The sequence below is a fragment of the Mytilus galloprovincialis genome, chromosome 12, assembly GCF_965363235.1.
Source record: "Mytilus galloprovincialis chromosome 12, xbMytGall1.hap1.1, whole genome shotgun sequence".
Taxonomy (NCBI): Eukaryota; Metazoa; Mollusca; class Bivalvia; order Mytilida; family Mytilidae; genus Mytilus; species Mytilus galloprovincialis.
The window spans coordinates 60,792,486-60,806,884 of NC_134849.1; the positions used below are offsets into that span (position 1 = coordinate 60,792,486).

At 31.9% G+C, this 14,399-nt stretch overlaps 1 protein-coding gene across 1 annotated transcript in view; it reads left to right on the forward strand.

Moving 5' to 3' along the window:
• Positions 1-5,951: 5,951 nt before the first annotated feature.
• The window catches only part of LOC143054484 (uncharacterized), a 275,789-nt gene continuing 267,341 nt past the window's right edge, over positions 5,952-14,399 (forward strand). The window contains exons 1-2 of the mRNA XM_076227508.1: positions 5,952-6,044; positions 6,667-6,774. Coding sequence (XP_076083623.1) covers positions 5,967-6,044; positions 6,667-6,774 — 186 coding nt within the window. The 5' untranslated portion in view covers positions 5,952-5,966. The remainder of the gene's footprint in view (positions 6,045-6,666; positions 6,775-14,399) is intronic.

Below are 14,399 nucleotides of genomic sequence, written 5' to 3' on the forward strand. Positions count from 1 at the left end.
AACCATTTAAAGCATAACACTGACACACTAATACTAACACATGGTCTGGACCTGATTACTGAGAGTAAATAGACAAACAAATATAACAACATACAACACATTGTCTGGACCTGACTACTCAGAGTAAATAGACAAACAAATATAACAACTAACAACACATTATCTGGACCTGACTACTCAGAGCAAATAGACAAACAAATATAACAACTAACAACACATGGTCTGGACCTGACTACTCAGAGTAAATAGACAAACAAATATAACAACACACAACACATTATCTGGACCTGACTACTCAGAGTAAATAGACAAACAAATATAACAACTAACAACACATGGTCTGGACCTGACTACTCAAGAGTAAATAGACAAACAAATATAACAACTAACAACACATGTTCTGGACATGACTACTCAGAGTAAATAGACATAGAAATATAACAACTAACAACACATGGTCTGGACCTGACTACTCAGAGTAAATATACAAACAAATATAACAACTAACAACACATGGTCTGGACCTGACTACTCAGAGTAAATAGACAAACAAATATAACAACTAACAACACATTATCTGGACCTGACTACTCAGAGTAAATAGACATACAAATATAACAACTAACAACACATGTTCTAGACATGACTACGCAGAGTAAATAGACAAACAAATACATCAACAGACAACACATGGTCTGGACCTGACTACTCAGAGTAAATATAAAAACAAATACATCAACAAACAACACATGTTCTGGACCTGACTACTCAGAGTAAATAGACAAACTAATACAACAACAAACAACACATGGTCTGGACCTGACTACTCAGAGTAAATAGACAAACTAATACAACAACAAACAACACATGGTCTGGACCTGACTACTCAGAGTAAATAGACAAACAAATATAACAACTAACAACACATTATCTGGACCTGACTACTCAGAGTAAATAGACAAACAAATATAACAACTAACAACACATTATCTGGACCTGACTACTGAGAGTAAATAGACAAACAAATACAACAATACACAACACATGGTCTGGACCTGACTACTCAGAGTAAATAGACAAACAAATACATCAACACACAACACATGGTCTGGACCTGACTACTCAGAGTAAATAGACAAACAAATACATCAACAAACAACACATTATCTGGACCTGACTACTCAAGAGTAAATAGACAAACAAATATAACAACTAGCAACACATTATCTGGACCTGACTACTCAGAGTAAATAGACAAACAAATATAACAACACACAACACATTGTCTGGACCTGACTACTCAGAGAAAATAGACAAACAAATATAACAACTAACAACACATGGTCTGGACCTGTCTACTCAGAGTAAATAGACAAACAAATATAACAACTAACAACACATGGTCTGGACCTGACTACTCAGAGTAAATAGACAAACAAATATAACAACTAACAAAACATTATCTGGACCTGACTACTGAGAATAAATAGACAAACAAATACAACAATACACAACACATGGTCTGGACCTGACTACTCAGAGTAAATAGACAAACAAATACATCAACACACAACACATGGTCTGGACCTGACTACTCAGAGTAAATAGACAAACAAATACATCAACAAACAACACATGATCTGGACCTGACTACTCAGAGTAAATAGACAAACAAATATAACAACACACAACACATTGTCTGGACCTGACTACTCAGAGTAAATAGACAAACAAATATAACAACTTACAACACATGGTCTGGACCTGACTACTCAGAGTAAATAGACAATTAATATAACAACACCCAACACATGGTCTTGACCTGACTACTCAGTAAATAGACAATTAATATAACAACATACAACACATGATCTGGACCTGACCTGACTACTCACAGTTAATAGGCAAACAAATATAACAACAAACAACACATAGTCTGGACCTGACTACTCATAGTATATAGACAAACAAATATAACAACACACAACACATGGTCCAGGTTGTCTGATTTGGTACGGGCACAAAATATAACACACACAACACATGTTCTGGACCTGACTACTCAGAGTAAATAGACAAACAAATATAACAACTAACAACACATGGTCTGGACCTGACTACTCAGAGTAAATAGACAAACAAATATAACAACTAACAACACATTATCTGGACCTGACTACTCAGAGTAAATAGACAAACAAATACAACAACTAACAACACATTGTCTGGACCTGACTACTCAGAGTAAATAGACATACACATACAACAACACACAACACATGGTCTGGACCTGACTACTCAGAGTAAATAGACAAACAAATATAACAACTAACAACACATTATCTGGACCTGACTACTCAGAGTAAATAGACAAACAAATATAACAACTAACAACACATTATCTGGACCTGACTACTCAGAGTAAATAGACAAACAAATACAACAACTAACAACACATGGTCTGGACCTGACTACTCAGAGTAAATAGACAAACAAATACAACAACACACAACACATGATCTGGACCTGACTATTCAGAGTAAATAGACAAACAAATACAACAACACACAACACATGGTCTGGACCTGACTACTGACAACACATGATCTGGACCTGACTACTCAGAGTAAATAGACAAACAAATATAACAACTTACAACACATGGTCTGGACCTGACCTGACTTCTCAGAGTAAATAGACAAACAAATACATCAACAAACAACACATGGTCTGGACCTGACTACTCAAGAGTAAATAGACAAACAAATACAACAACACACAACACATGATCTGGACCTGACTATTCAGAGTAAATAGACAAACAAATACAACAACACACAACACATGGTCTGGACCTGACTACTCAGAGTAAATAGACAAACAAATACAACAACACATATCACATGGTCTGGACCTGACCTGACTACTCAGAGTAAATAGACAAACAAATACATCAACAGACAACACATGGTCTGGACCTGACTGCTCAAGAGTAAATAGACAAACAAATACAACAACTAAAAACACATGTTCTGAACCTGACTACTCAGAGTAAATAGACAAACAAATACATCAACACACAACACATGATCTGGACCTGACTACTCAGAGTAAATAGACAATTAATATAACAACACACAACACATGGTCTGGACCTGACCTGACTACTCAGAGAAATAGACAAACAAATACATCAACACACAACACATGATCTGGACCTGACTACTCAGAGTAAATAGACAAACAAATACAACAACACACAACACATGGTCTGGACCTGACCTGACTACTCAGAGTAAATAGACAAACAAATACATCAACACACAACACATGATCTGGACCTGACTACTCAGAGTAAATAGACAAACAAATACAACAACACACAACACATGGTCTGGACCTGACCTGACTACTCAGAGTAAATAGACAAACAAATACATCAACACACAACACATGATCTGGACCTGACTACTCAGAGTAAATAGACAAACAAATACAACAACACACAACACATGGTCTGGACCTGACTACTCAGAGTAAATAGACAAACAAATACAACAACACACAACACATGGTCTGAACCTGACTACTCAGAGTAAATAGACAAACAAATACAACAACACACAACACATGGTCTTGACCTGATCTGACTACTCAGAGTAAATATACAAACAAATATAACAACAAACAACACATGGTCTGGACCTGACAATTCAGAGTAAACAGACAAACAAATATAACAACAAACAACACATGGTCTGGACCTGACTACTCAGAGTAAATAGACAATTAATATAACAACACACAACACATGGTCTGGACCTGACTACTAAGAGTAAAGAGACAAACAAATATAACAACTTACAACACATGGTCTGGACCTGACTACTCAGAGTAAATAGACAATTAATATAACAACACCCAGCACATGGTCTTGACCTGACTACTCAGTAAATAGACAATTAATATAACAACATACAACACATGATCTGGACCTGACCTGACTTCTCACAGTTAATAGGCAAACAAATATAACAACAAACAACACATAGTCTGGACCTGACTACTCATAGTATATAGACAAACAAATATAACAACACACAACACATGGTCCAGGTTGTCTGATTTGGTACGGGCACAAAATATGGAGGGGTTAAAAGATATTTGCTTTTGTACCATTCCCCCTTGGCCTATCTAGACCATTGGTATTAAAAATAAAACACACAATAATAAAACCTGCACTATTCTATTACCATTGGTCTGTATGTTAACTGATACTTAGTCATTATACTGAGTCCAGATTAAATCAAAATTCTGAATTAAATTAGACAGTTTTTTTTTGCTTCTTGACATGAAACAATTTTTTACACTTATGTTTCACTTGATGTTGTGTTAACGACTTTGGTCAGATAGTGATATGTATAAAGATCTAATGTAGAAATATCTTGTAAAAATGACAAATAGTCATTAGATTCATATAAAATGTAATTCCGTTTTACTCATATAATTGTTCTGTATCTGACATGTCTGAAAATACTACTCTTTTTCACTTTTCTTTAATTTTTTTTAAATTAATGATTATACTGAATCTGCACTAAATCCTGTTGTTAATTAGACATGATTAATGGACAACAAATGCTTGAATGAATAATAATAATAATGATAATAATAATAATAATCTTTATTTAAACATGTTTTAGAATCTCATTTTCTTTATGTTGTACTAAATCAGGAAATTAAACTTTTTTCTTGCTTTTTTAAATAATTTATTATTAATGCAATCTACACAAAATCCTGTTGTTATTTAGACAGGTTTAATGGACAACAAATATTTGTCAGAATCATATAAAGTGGGATCTCATTTTACTCGTAGTATTATTCCGAATCAGAAAATATAACTTTTTTCATATTTCTTTGAAAAATTTATTTTTATAAAATTTATGGTTTTACTGAATCTACACTAAATCCTGTTGTTAATCAGACAGTTTTAATTAATGTGACTGGTCATTTCTGTTTATATTTATTACACAACATTGTCCAGTTTATCAGACAAGTTTTGATGTCAGTTGTATTATTCCAGGGTCTTGGATGGACAGCATTAATGTTTGCAGCCATGGAAGGACATGTGGAAGTGTCTCGACTACTTCTGGAGAACAAATGTAACAAAGATATCACATCAGTATGTTATCTACTAAATCTGATCACATTACTTTAAATCAACACAAAATCATGTTGTTAATTAGACAGGTTTAATGAACAAATATTTGTAAGAATCATATAAAGTGGGGTCTCATTTTACTCATATTATTATTCTGAATCAGAAAATATAACTTTTTTTCATATTTCTTTGAAAAAATTACTTTTATAAAATTAATGATTTTACTGAATCTACACTAAATCCTGTTGTTAATCAGACAGTTTTAATTAATATTACTGTTTATTTTTGTTTATATTTATTACACAACATTGTCCAGTTTATCAGCCAAGTTTTGATGTCAGTTGTATTATTCCAGTGGTTAGGACAGACAGCATTAATGTGGGCAGTCAGTGAAGGACATGTGGAAGTGTCTCGACTTCTCCTGGATAACAAATGTAAAAAAGATATCACATCAGTATGTTATCTACTAAATCTGATCACATTACTTTAAATCTACACAAAATCATGTTGTTAATTAGACAGGTTTAATGAACAAATATTTGTAAGAATCATATAAAGTGGGGTCTCATTTTACTCGTAGTATTGTGCTGAATCAGAAAATATAACTTTTTTCATATTTCTTGGAAAAATTTACTTTTATAAAATTTATGATTTTACTGAATCTACACTAAATCCTGTTGTTAATCAGACAGTTTTAAGTAATGTGACTATTTAATTTTGTTTGTATTTATTACACAACATTGTCCAGTTTATCAGACAAGTTTTGATGTCAGTTGTATTATTCCAGGTTAGTGGATGGACAGCATTAATGTTGGCAGCCATTCGAGGACATGTGGAAGTGTCTCGACTACTTCTGGAGAACAGATGTAACAAAGATATCACAGATGTATGTTATCTACTAAATCTGATCACATTACTTTTAATCAACACAAAATCATGTTGTTAATTAGACAGGTTTAATGAACAACAAATATTATTTGTTAGAATCATATAAAGTGGGGTCTCATTTTACTTGTCTCCTCGTACTAAATCGGGAAATGTAACTATTTTTCATATTTCTTTGAAAAAGTTTTTTTTTTTAAATTGATCATTATTCTGAATCATGGTAATCAGACAGATTTCATTATTATATCAACAAATACTTGCTAGAATTATATAAAGTGAGATCTCATTTATCTCTGTGCATTTCACTGAATCCCTTGATATAAATATTTTATGCATTTCTTGAAAAAAGGTTAACATGACATTTCTGATGGAAGTTCTGACATCCCACAAAAAACTTGTTGTTTATTTGTTGTTTATGTACAATATGAATACAAGTTTGACTGGTCATTTTGTTCAGTTTTGACCACTGATTCATGTGATATACATTTTATTTTTGTTTATTACACAACATTATTCAGTTTATCAGACAAGTTTTATATCAGTTGTAGGATATGTTGTATACTATGTATATTGGTAACAAAGTAGTATCCATAATATTTACATGTTATTTGGTATAATTATAGAGAGATGGTAATACAGCTCTACATCTGGCTGCTGAGTATGGTGGTCTACAGGTCACAAGATGTCTTGTAGAAGAAGGAGGCATCAGTCCCTTTGTTAAAACACATAAGGTAATATATAATAGTCTATGCTCAGTATTCAACTAGTAAATAATGCATCACTAAAATGATGTTTAAGATATTTTTGGTCAAATGGAATTTTTTTTCTCAAGGTTATAGTTACTCATATGTTATATGATTCTTTAAATTGAACTAAAATTATGAAATTGTTTTGCAGACTTGGATGGCTTAGTTTTTAGTATAAAACATATGAACATATATGATCATATACAAGAAATCCATTTTTTTTCTTCAAAATCTTCAAAAATAAAATGATTTTGAAAAGGCCACATGCACATTTTAGGTAATTAGTTATAGTCTAGCCACTGAACCTATTTTTATAAACTGAAAGTCTGACCGATAATTTAAGAGAAAATGAATTTGTTTGTGCCTAAATATAGATAAAGTTATGCCAAATTTTATTGATTGTGGGTATTATTGGTATTTTTAAGTGTGTCTGTTAACTTCTGTCATATTTGCAAAGTGACAAAAGGGAAGTAATTCAATTCTTTAAAGTCAATAGCCAATATATAAGGGAGATAACAATGATACAACTTACTATCTATAGTCTATTTTATTTATTAAAACAACTGTTCTTCTAATGCATCCTTATCTGAAAGTGAAAAGATACATTTTACAGAGGTATTATTAGGTGTTGTATACACAATTCTAATGTTGATGCAATATTAAAAAAAAAATACACCTAGTTTCTTACTGTTAATGTCATACTTTTTCAATTTTGTTTTATGAATATGATTAAATAATTGCCTTTACTGGATAATCATGATTTTTGAAAACAAGTTATCAAATAAAATATTAACCCGTGAACTGCAGACTACCATTCTTATAATCTTTCACTATTTCTTCTATCTGCATATCATAGCACTCTTTACTACTACTGGTTGATATGACATTGTTCCAATATTCAATCTGTAATATATTAAGACATAAACATGTGATGATCCATAAAGTTATGAATACTAGTACTCAGTATAGCAGAAATTAACTCTAACAAAATCATGACTGAAACAAATCTTTCAACATTAATTTATGAAAATGTTCAAGCTGATGCCCATTTTGAATTTGTTTTATACAATCAATACTGAATATATTTAGAGCTCAATTCTTTCAAAATATGATAGTTATCTCCTATAATTATGATATAAAAGTAACAACTTTAATATATAATATTCTGTTTTTCATCATCATGCCATACATGTAAAGTTTGGTACCAAATAAGTAGCTCTGGTTCTTTAGATAATTTTGCCAAATAAAAATCATTTTCAGATAAATTTTGAGAACTTTGATTTTTTTTTTATCCAAAAATTGAAGAAAATTTTCTGCTAATTTCAGTTCACTGTATGGTTTTCCTTTGCAACTGTATAAAGATAAATATTTCTGTTCACAATTTACTGTAACCAACTCTTTTATCATGTTAAATTGTTGTTTCAAAGCTTTAATTTTTTGAGTTTTGGTTTTGACATTTCTCTAGTTCTGTATTTATTTTATTTCTATCTCCCCAAATTCCAATATCTCTCATTTGCTCTAAAATATCTTGTTTGTGTTTACTTCTTTTTTCTAATTTCTTTTTCTGCTGTTCCCCCCTTTGTCTTATTATTGCTACATGACGTTTAAAAAGATTACTCTTTCTCTCTTTCATTATTTTAATGTTACTCCTGTTAGATTTTCTTGCCTCAGATATAATATTTTTTTTTATCATCAGAAGATTTTTTCTCTAACCATGCACCAGTTTTATTACCACTATACATAATTGTATTTTCTATACTATTTATATTGCAATTAGGTGCACTTTTAAATTTCGAATCAACTTTTGCCATGAGTCTTTCCAAACAAATATTATTTGGTGGACAAGATGCAGATTTTTTGATAATGTTGTTACTAGGTTCATGTCGTAATATTTGCCATTTTTCAAAAAGTCTTTAAATAAAAGTTCACATTTGCAGTGCAATACAACAACTAATTTGGCAAGTATAGCCTCTGTCTGACTGTTCAAAGAGATTCTTCAAAGAGAGACGTAGATACAGTACTCAGCTGTGTTGATGGTCCGAAAAACAGTGACCATTTGTTAACCAAATGTTAACATTTTTTAACATTAAATATGGGTTTTCTTTACAACATTAAAGTACATCAATAAGGCGATTAAACACATTTCCCATAGATAGTGCAGTAGAACTTTCATTAGATGCTCTGTTTAAATATGGTTCAGTAATAATTTTGGATATGATGCCCAAAGCTCTGCAAATTGCCAATATTCTGTCATCTTTTAGTGCTTTCAAAATATAACAGTGTGTAAAATATAGTGTGCTTTTAGAATTTTCAAAGTACTGTACCAAATGAGAAGCTAAATAAAATGTCCCTGCTGCATTAAAAAACAAAACATTAAATCTGTTTCCTCTAAAATTCATAACAGGAATTGATTTTATCCCTTTTTCCTTCATGTAAATAGACGCACACAAGGGATCTTCTGACCCATCTGTATAAAAAAGTTTGGAAACAAATCTGAGCAGTGTCAAAGGTTTTGAATCTGAAGAACTTTTAGAATCTGACGCAGCACAAAAACCAATAATACTTTCAAATTTCATAATTTCTTTTTGACAAATATCTGCAAACTGCAATACTGGATGAACAGCACATCTAACTTCATTGATATTGTTATCCATGCATGTACCAGTAGCACTTTTATCAGCATTTAATAATCTATTGGTTTTAATTTCCGTCATATAGTTTGATGTTTTTTCTAAAAAGTTGGCACTCTCAGAAATATCATTTAAGATTTCTTTTGTATTCTTAACATATGTTTCAACTTTTCCATCTAAAACTTCTCATACGCCTGCAGTCAAAATTTTACCTGACTCAGTTGAATATCCAACACCATATATATGTCTCCCTTTTTTAGTAGTCGCATCTCTGTGCATAGTTAAGTTTTTTTCATTTTTAAATTCATCCTCTATATGATGCCTTGACACACTACCTAATTCATGCATCATTTTTGATGCTGTGCTAACACTTGGAAGTTCATTAATTTCATAGTTCACGAGTGTGAGAACAGTACAAATAATGGGCTGAATATGTTGTAACCCTATATTTCTACTTAGAAATTCATAGTATACTTTTCTGATATTTTCATCATATGGCTTGCCTTTTTCACTCAATCGTACACTTAACTGTTGGTCAGTGATAGTTTCTATACCAATATTTTGATTTTCATCTGAATTTAATTCAGAATGTAAATTGTCTATTTCACTGTGAAGGTCACTGGTCAAGCCTTTTAAAGTGTTACACTGCACTCCCTTTTCAACACTTTCTACAGCATGTTCAATTTTACCTATATTTCTTTCAAATTTCAGTTTTTTAACTTGTTGTTGTAATCTGCTGATAATACAAGACTGGCGCTTAATTTTTTGGTTTATTTTGGATACATTTAGATTTCTCCATTTATTTCGCCAATTCCGTATCTGTCTTTCTAAATTTAAAATGATTCTTTCCTGGCTATTATGTTTAATATCTCCAGTAATACATGTATTAGGTAACTTTGATAGTACAAGTTTTGGTAGTTTAAATTGTCTTAAGCTATAGGTTATAAACCGTTCCCCGCCGTGGTAACCTAATGTTTTCATAAAATGTGCTACTCTTCTGGCTTTGATTTGCAAACTATATGCATTTACGGTATCAATATGCACACCAGCGACATCACATAGCGCTACATGTAGCTTTTTAACATTTCCATTTAATCTATCATATATTGCCTTCACTATTTTATTTGTTATTTTCGCCATGACAGGTCACAAATGAAAAAATATCTCAGATATTTACCACAATTCTCTGTTTTGAAGAAATAAACAATCAAGCATAAGCAAGTTATATCAAGTAAGCACAACAAAATACAAATGCAAAATAAAAGCAAAGGGTAATACAAGCAGCACAAAAAAAATATATTAGAATTAGATAATAAAAAAGCAATTGTAAATAACTAATGAAAAATGATCTCCATACCAAATTACAGCAAGATCACATTGTGTTTTCATAACAACACATCCACTATAGATTAGGAAACTTGTGTTTTGCATCAACCTAAAAAAAACAATACTGATCAGTACTACTAATAAATTCACTTAAATTACTAGTGCAATAAAGATTTTAAAAAATCAGGTGTATGAAAAAATTAAGTTTTACAGCTAATTTCCTAATGCATGTAGAGAAAAACTTTGAAAGGCTTGCTTGCTCTGTTTGTATAAATTTCAATTCAAGATTTGTAAGTAACATTAACATCTTCAAACAATATATATAGGCATATTTTAACTTGTATATATTATATTTAAATTTGATTGGACATCATCCTTATTACAATAGTACAATAAACAAACAAAGCAAGCAAGACAACCAAAGTCTTGCTTTACATGCATTAGGAAATTAGCTGTAATCATAAAACAAATAGGTTAGAGACCACAATTATTTCGTAGTGCATTTCTTTTAGAACATAAATGAAAATAAAAAAAATCCCACCTGCGCTTTCTCAAAGAAACTTTTACAGTGTGTTGTACTACTTTTGGGACAAATTATATCAAAATTATAGAAAACTTCATCGCCTCTAACTCAAAATATGGACAATTTTATCTTTAGGGCGTATTGAAATCTTTTGACAGCTTCCGAAGTACTATTTTTCAACCTTTTTAACCTGGACCAAATCACTACTTTCATTTAAAATTCTGGACCCAAATGTTTTTACAGTGTAATTTCACCCCCCTACTTGCAATTTGAGGCATTAAACATGGAGAAATAAATTTGGAAGGGTTATAAAAATTAATGGCAAGTAACCCACTGTCAACACTAGGGACTATATTTGTGAACAGCGAAAATCAAGGGACGACAATTGTGGTCTCGGACCAAATAAGTTTGAAAACATACTTGTGACACAACTTGTGCTAGAAAAACTCACATATTCAAACCAGTATCACCATGATCAGACTTTATTTTAGTAAAATTAGTGCTTGGAAGGAAACAAATGTACCAATTTTTTTACCTTATTTTCTGTTATTGATACATAGATGCACTTTGAACATTCTAATTCCAAGACTCACTTGTTCAAAATTAGTATACAATTTAAGAAAATTGACAAAATGTTTGGCCAATCAACTAGTTTCTGTAAAATTGAATACTTTAATCATGCACAATGCTTAGTGAGTCATCACTGTCAGTATCATCAGGAGGATAGTATGGTCACCTGCGCTGTGGGTTAATCAAACTAACTGAATGTCAATGAATGTGAAGAAGAATCAGATTCCATTATTTCAACAATTTGAAAATGACCGGTGTCTATCAAATTCTGTATATATTCAATATTTACACTTGAGGACTGATCCAAAGAATCAGTTTCTGAATCAGATCTTAAAAAGTATGACTCAAATGTATTTGATTCTAGTTCCTGATATTGCCCTTCGTCTGTATGTTCAACTGTATCTGCATTAGAACTTACAAAAGAATCCATAGAAGCAAAGATATCTGGAGAATAGATAGTGTCTCCATTTACACAATTTATACTTCCATGGACAACATTACAAATTTCACACAAACACCCTGGAGACAGATTACTGACTGATTCATCGATTTCAGAATCAGTTTCTATTCCAAAATATTCATTATATACACAGCGATATAAAAGAGGGACGAAAGATACCAAAGGGACAGTCAAACTCATAAATCTAAAACAAACTGACAACGCCATGGCTAAAAATAAAAAAGACAAACAGAAAAACAATAGTACACACGACACAACATAGAAAACTAAAGAATAAACAACACGAACCCCACCAAAAACTAGGGGTGATCTCAGGTGCTCCGGAAGGGTAAGCAGATCCTGCTCCACATGTGGCACCCGTCGTGTTGCTTAAGTGATTACAAATCCGGTAAATAGTCTAATTCGGTAGGTCATATTCATGAAAGGGGATTGTAGTTACGACGTAAGGAACATATCCGATATCATTTGTGAAACGGTTATTCCATAACAGTCAACCAACTCATGATGGCGTCCGTAAAATTTACGAAGGGATGATTTCAACTTCACCATTTGGAACTCTTGGTTTAATAGCTTCCTTGTGAGCAGCAAACCTCTATCAAGAAAATCATGATAGGAAATGCAAGCACGGGAATATCGTATCAATTGGGAGATATATACCCCGTATGCAGGTGCTGCTGGAATGTTGCTACTTAGAAATGGAAAGTTCACAATTGGAAAGCTGAAATCATCTCTTTTGTCGTAAAGTTTTGTTTTCAACCGACCCTCATTGTCAATTTCTAGATGTAAGTCAAGATATGAAGCCGACTTAACTGTATCTGTAGTATCCTTTATCTCTAGTTCGATTGGATAGATGCGTTCCACATAGTCACCAAATTTTGAATTGTTTAATGAAAGAACATCATCTATATAGCGGAAAGTAGAGTTAAAGGATATTGCTAACTTCTTATCTTTCTTCCTAAGAAGTTCCTGCATGAAGTCAGCCTCATAATAATAAAGAAACAAGTCGGCGAGTAGAGGGGCACAGTTTGTTCCCATTGGAATGCCGACAGTCTGTTGAAAAACACGTCCTCCGAACGTAACAAATATGTTGTCAATCAAGAAATCAGGCATCTTGATAATATCAGTTTCAGAGAATTTTTTGTTTGAATCAGAGTGATTCTTTACAAAGTAGGATTTATCCCTCCCTAAGACAAGATACTTGTATCTACGTTGGCCATTCTTTTTTATGAAGCAAAGTAATTTCAACTCTTTCAATTTGTCTTTTAGTTTGGAATGTGGAATACTTGTGTACAGGGTAGAAAAGTCAAATGTTTTAATACTGTTACAAGATGAAAGAGAGTTAGATTGTATGTACTCTAAAAGATCTTTTGAATTTTTAAGTATCCACATCTGATTCACGCCACCTCTAGAATAGGCAGTTTCACAATAACTTTGAAGCCCGTCTTTGATTGCTGATAAAATAGATGTCAATAATTTAGAAAGAGGTTTCGTGGAGCACTTGGAAGACCCAGCAATATACCGTTGTTTGTAAGGACACTTATGTAGTTTAGGTATCCAATACAGTGATGGCAAGGTCTAGTGAGCTTTTTATGCTTTATATAAAAGTGCTGCACTTCCATTATATAGCGAAATATATCCTTCTCAGGAACAGGAGTCTGAAAGTAAGGGTATGCTCAAAATGCACATCTAGCCATTTTTCTGAAATTTAAGTATTTCTATTTAGTTTTTTTTTAATTTAAATTTTTTTACATCTTGTATGCATTTTTATTTTTAGTTGGTTGCTGCATATTCCTGGGAGGGAATAAGTATTATATTGGGTTTTTTTGGTGTTTTTTTTTAAATGTGAAGATGATTTGAAGTGTTGGCATATGAACAAGGGAAGTAATCCTTATAATATTAAATAATTATCTCCCCTATTAATGTTTTGTATCACAAGTATATTAAATCAAATCAAATCAAAGTTTTATTCATTGTCGATACATAGTAAACAAAGTAACACAAGGTCTAGTGAGCTTTTTAAATTAATTCTCCCATTGTTTATTATTCTTTTATGCTTTATATACTTAATGATTTTGTTGTCACACAAAACTACATTGTCATC